At 33.8% G+C, this 6100-nt stretch overlaps 1 protein-coding gene across 1 annotated transcript; it reads left to right on the top strand.

Moving 5' to 3' along the window:
- The first annotated feature begins 1169 nt into the window (after window positions 1–1169).
- LOC122588920 (AT-hook motif nuclear-localized protein 17) lies at window positions 1170–2324 on the top strand. The gene has a single exon (XM_043761138.1). It carries the CDS (start codon window positions 1277–1279, stop codon window positions 2150–2152), a length of 876 nt encoding a protein of 291 aa, XP_043617073.1. The 5' UTR covers window positions 1170–1276; the 3' UTR covers window positions 2153–2324.
- Window positions 2325–6100: the final 3776 nt, after the last annotated feature.

The following is a 6100-nucleotide window of genomic DNA, read 5'->3' as shown; positions in this document are numbered from 1 at the left end:
AATTAAATGATTATAAATTTTATAAAGTTCTCTCAAGTTAACGTTTAAAAATAAATATAAATTAAGTATTCAGGGCTAAAAAATGTAAATTATTGATGGAAAATAAAAAACTATAAATTAATGAGACTTTTTTTTTTATAAATTAATATAAATACTGATATAATAATACATTTGGATAATGTTTATTAAGATTCTTTAATTTGTAATTAATCTAAATGATGATATAAGCGAAAATCAATTTGATGAAATTGAACGATTTGATTGGTTAATAAGTCATTAGTTCAACTGTCTTATAGTATATATTAAAATTAAGATAAGATATCATATTATATTTTTTAAGATAGAGCTTAAAATATAAGAATACTAGTTAATCAACCCGGGTTCAACCCAGGTATGTTAATTAAAATTTTAAATTATAAACTATAAACAAAATTATGTAATGTTTTTCTTAAAACATTATAACTTGGTATAAATCTAATAATTCAACTAACACAATAATGATATAGTTAATAAATCAACTAAATAAAAAGACATTTTATTTTGTAATATTATATAAAAGATAATTTTTTATTCTTTAAATAAATGATTAATATATTTATAAAACATGTAAAGAGCTATTTCTATTTTATTTATATATGACATCATAATTAAAATTTTTTTTTTAAGATGAAATATGAATTTGCCACATCAAAAACTTTTTAAAAATATTTATAAAAAACAATCTTGTTTTATTATATATAGAGATAATTGATATTAGCTTTTGATGATTATTAACTTATTGTATACATCTAATCCATTTTTGATCATTTAACGTCACCATCTCGAAGTTCAACCAATCATATGGATACCAAAATAAGTACAAATATAATATGATATAGTGAATTAACAAGATATACTATATATTTTCATAGTTTATGCCAAAGCATTTTAAAATAAATTACTCGGTAAATATAGATAGACAGTTAGACACTAGTATTTCTCTCTTTTACATAAATATCCTCCTGCCTTCAAATTGTATTTCTTTTCACACACATTAGTCTTCTCTTTTACATAAATACCCCACCTTTGTTTTCTTTTTTTCTTTCTTTTTCACACACACACTTGTACACATTGGTGGGTCCATTCTAACCTTTCAACCAGCGGCGCAATCTTTACTTGAATTCCAAGCTCACCCACCGCCTCACACACACATTACAAACCAAACTTTTTCTGATATTATAAAACTATATTCAAAATATTCCAAAAAAATACTTTAAAAAATTCCCAAAAAAATAAAATGAAAGGAGAATACCGAGAAGATAAAAATTCTCACCCAACTTCCACAATGTTCTCAAAATTCCACCAGTCGCCGCCACCATCACTACCGCAACATTTTGGCCACCAGTTTCAACTCAGCAACACGTCAGAAGAAGCCGACAGCCGAAACAGCCCGACAATTAAAAACATAAATGATGGAGCATCAATTGAGGTTGTGAGACGACCAAGAGGTCGTCCGCCTGGATCGAAAAACAAACCAAAACCACCCGTTATTATCACACGTGAACCCGACCCGGCTATGGCTCCATATGTTCTTGAACTACCTGGAGGCACAGATATTGTTGATGCTGTTGCGAAATATTGTAAAAAACGTAACATGGGATTATGTGTTTTGACAGGTTCCGGGACAGTTACTAATGTTTCGTTAAGACAACCGACTACCACCGCGGCTGCCACGGTGACGTTTCATGGCCGGTTCGACATCCTTTCGATATCGGCTACTGTCCTCCCTTCTATATCTGCGGGTGCGGCCCCGTTTGCGAAAGGTTTCACGATTTCGTTAGCGGGGCCGCAAGGGCAGATAGTGGGAGGAGCTGTAGCCGGTCCGCTTATATCTGGGGGACCGGTATATATTATAGCTGCTTCTTTTAATAATCCTATGTACCACCGGTTACCGTCTGAAGATGACGAAACCGGTGGTGGGAGTGGGTCACGTGGGGGAAGTGAACGGTCTCCGTCAGCTGAAACAGCTGGTAGGGACAGTAGTGGTGGACATCATCATCTCCCACTGTCAACGGCGGGAGATACGATGCCCATGTATAGCTCCCACTTGCCTTCTGATGTTATTTGGGCACCTACGGCTCGGCAAGCTCCACTTCACCCACCGCCATATTGAGAAAATTTGTGCTTTTTTTTTCTTAGTGATTTCGAGGTATTTTCTTGGTTTTTCATTAGGGTTTTTGAGTAGTTTTTAATCCTTGTTAATCACTCCGAATTATGTGTACTTTTTCATTGCTATTTTGTAGCTTTTAATTAACCAAGAAAAAAACACAGTAATCCTTCTCTTATACGTTGATTTACTCTTTAATTATTACTAAAACAGTAGTTTGATGGGAAAGTAATATAGTAGATAAATGTAATGCCATTAGTTAACCTTTGTTGTAATTTTTGTTGGCATAAAAACTGATATCAGGTTCAAACATGTACCCGTACCATTAATTAATTAATTAGTTACCTTATTCAAATATTAAAATATCAATAAATTAACTCATATTCTTGACATGTCAACTTTTGTGTTGGTCGAGTGATTGAAGTTAATGAAATCTTATTTTTAGGCATATTATGTATGTGGTACGTACTCAAATGAATAAATTAACTTAGGGAATAGCTTGTGATTAATGATAAATCAATCTAAAATAGAAAATCTAAAAATCAGCTCTTTTCTTTTAATTCGTCGAGTGTCATATATCACATTATTAGGTTGATGTTTGATGGAGGTCATTTTTTAAGTTTGATTTATTATTTTCATAGTTAGTAAAAAGATCGAGTAGCCTTAATTAGACTCTTCCCAATCATAGTTAGTCTTATCACATAATTAGCTCGCTAGTTTTGTCACGTTTATAGCATAAAGACAGTATATTTGTAATCTGAAATATTTGTGCCAACATGTTGTACAATAAATCATCACTTCTTTGTTAATTACTACATATATTCTTTATTATTGTTGTTATTTTACTCTTGTTAAACTTTAGAAAAATATTAGTGGCTATATATAATTTCAAGTTCGTCGAATGCTAGCTCGTCATGTAAACGATGATAGGAATTGAAAGTAAACCGACATGATGTTGCCAACGGTGTCACTTTTTTGTCACACAAACCAACATGCAAGTGATTTGCTCCTTTTATTGACTTCTCGAAATTAAAATTCAATACAATACCACCATTTAGTTGTGTAGGCCAATATGTTAGCCATTTATTTCTTGTGAATGCATAATTTCATTTTGAACTTGAAACTTACCTTAATTTGTGGAAAAATAAAAAAGATGATGTTTACTTTTCATCTATCATTGACTTGTCAAATGACTCTTGTTACATCAAATGAACTTACAATAATAAGTTGATGAAAAAGGTAAATAAATAACCAAACAAAAACAAACACAGTAAATAAAAGATGGTAAACACCTTGAAGAGTGTGACATTGACAATGAAATAGAAGTAAAGATAGATTTCTTTGCAGTCTTTTTTTGTATACATTGCAGGCTTCTGAAAAATGCAGTCTGAAAACATGAAAAGAGATAATGCTTTCATGGTCTTAATTCATTGGGTGTCTTTTTACACACACAACAACAATAACTAGCCAGCTAGGCTAGGGTTGCACTTGCATGGGGGCTAGGATTAAAAGTGCATCAGGGTGGTGTGTTATTTCAGAGTTTTTGGACAGTTTCCTTTTTTAGTTCATATGTATACTTTCTGCAATGCTTCACTATATACGTACCAAACATATACTCGTATAGGATCACTAATGTGTGAAAAGGATATGTTTGTGTTTCCTTTTTCTTGGGTTTTTAACTATATATATATATATTTTTTTAACAGCAAATATGGAGTATATTTCAAAACTAGCGAGATGCTAGAACAATGCTTACAAAATGGAAATCATAACAAAGACGTAAAATTACACCATTTATGCCAATCATTCACTACCTTATTTGCCCTATTTGTAATCCATAGAAATGACATCGATTTTAATTAATTTATATCATTGAGTTTTTTTTTTTTGGATGACAAATTTTTATTCAGCGACATACCTCTTCATATATTCAATTACAATTCTAGAAGATACCTTTAATTGGAAAACCTTTGTCTTCATTCCTGGGAGCATTTTGCTCAAACCAGGATTTGAACCCAAGAACTCTTAGTCTTAGACTCCATCATATACCATCCATCTGAAAACCTAAAGGTTCCTCCGCAAGGTTCGTTCACGGGGGTGAGTAAGGGCCTAAGATCAGGTCGAAAGGCATAGTCCACGGACAACATGTGAATATTCTTGTACAAACCCTTGTTGGTCCTGAGGGACAGAAGAGACTATGTTAGCCGAAAGATGGTTACCGGTTCAAGGACGTAAGATGACCTTGCTTTTTCAGGGTAAGAAGGGGTAGAGAAAATGTACCTAGCCAATGTTCGAGTACCAGGCACTACGGTGCTCAAGTAATTAACTCATGCCATACTCCCAGTAAAAGTTCGAATGACCTTTAACAAAAGGTTACCTGTACCCAAAACCAAGTTTTGTTAGATAACCATTTTATTTATGTAACATTTTTTTTTTTTTAGGATATATTTAAGTTCAGTGATATTGTCTATTCATATATAAATATATTCAACTTCAATTTTCAAACGAAATTGTTTTTGGAGAAATTGTTATCCAAAAATGTATCTACATGTCTTCAATCAAACAACATCTTTACTAAATCTAAAAAATCTTAAATCTCTTCGAGCCCCAATCTATCTATGGATGATTGCTTAATTTATGGTTTATTGATAGTAAAGAGTATTCACATTGATCATACGTAATAGTTGTACATCAGGTCAGTGTACGTTAGATTAAAGTCGTATCAGAAAAATTTGTTTACTGTAATATTTTTCAACCATTAATCTTATACAATACTTTTAACACACGACTAAATAACCACAAACCCATCGATCATGAATATTTTAAATTTAAGTGTAAAAAGATGGGAGCGGTATAATGCAAGTATCAAAAATAGAATTTAGTTATTAGTTACGAACATAATAAAATAATAAAAAGCCATAAGAGGCTCCCCAATGGGTTCGTCCCTCTGTTCGTTCGACTACCTCGGACGAGTCCACACCCTTGGGTGGGACTCGTCCCTTGCTCGTTCGATAGGCTCGTCTGGTGCGTTCGTTTTTCCAGGGACGAATGTTTGTTTGTATTTTTTTTTTTTAATGCAACGGATAGTTTTCAAGGAAGAAGACAAAACTTTTCAACTTTCAAAAGTTGGCAAAACAGGTCCCTGTAACGGCTTGTTTGACCACCTGCAGTTCAAAAACTTTACACTTTTAGTCCTTTAACGGCTAGTTTTTGAAAAAGTCTATATATACACCTCCATAAGCACTAGAACACACCACACTTGCATTATTCATATATATTCACACATACAAAACCATTTTAAGCATAAAATCATGTCGAACTTCAACAACCAAAAAGAAAACGACTTCTGGAACAACGTCGTGAACGATTTTAATCAATCGTACTCTAACCAACCACCACAAACACCCTTCATCCCACCACCAAATGACCCCTGTTATGCCCAACAACCCAAGAAACCACAATCAGATAAGTGGCAAGTGGAGAAAGATCAGAACAAATGTGTCAAAGTTCAACGCAATCTGGAAAGGCTATGATGGTCATCGGTGCAGTGGTGAGAACGATGCCCAAGTAATGGTGGAAGCACGTTCAGAGTACTTTACTCAAACCAAAACTCAGTTTACCATGTATGAGTGTTGGTTGCTTGTGAAAGATAAGCCAAAGTTCTTCACTCCATCCGGTCATAATGTTCTGGACCGAAGCTTGCATAAAAGGAAAAACGTTCTTAATGTTGTTGATAGTGAAGATGAGGAGGAGGAGGGGACCCAATTCGCACCGGTGGACCTTGGTGATAATGACTTCTTCGGTCAGGATACTTATACGCGCCCCCTACTAAGTCAAAGGCATCACGAACATCTGCTTCTTCCGATGCGGGGTCTGCTCGTTCTTCAGCTTCCGACTCGACTGACTTGGGTGTAAAAAGGAGGCGGTGTTGAATGAACAACAAATGTCTTTGCT

The sequence above is a fragment of the Erigeron canadensis genome, chromosome 2, assembly GCF_010389155.1.
Source record: "Erigeron canadensis isolate Cc75 chromosome 2, C_canadensis_v1, whole genome shotgun sequence".
Lineage (NCBI taxonomy): Eukaryota > Viridiplantae > Streptophyta > Magnoliopsida > Asterales > Asteraceae > Erigeron > Erigeron canadensis.
Note: the sequence above shows the minus strand (reverse complement) of the source record. Positions and strands in the feature narration are given on the sequence as shown.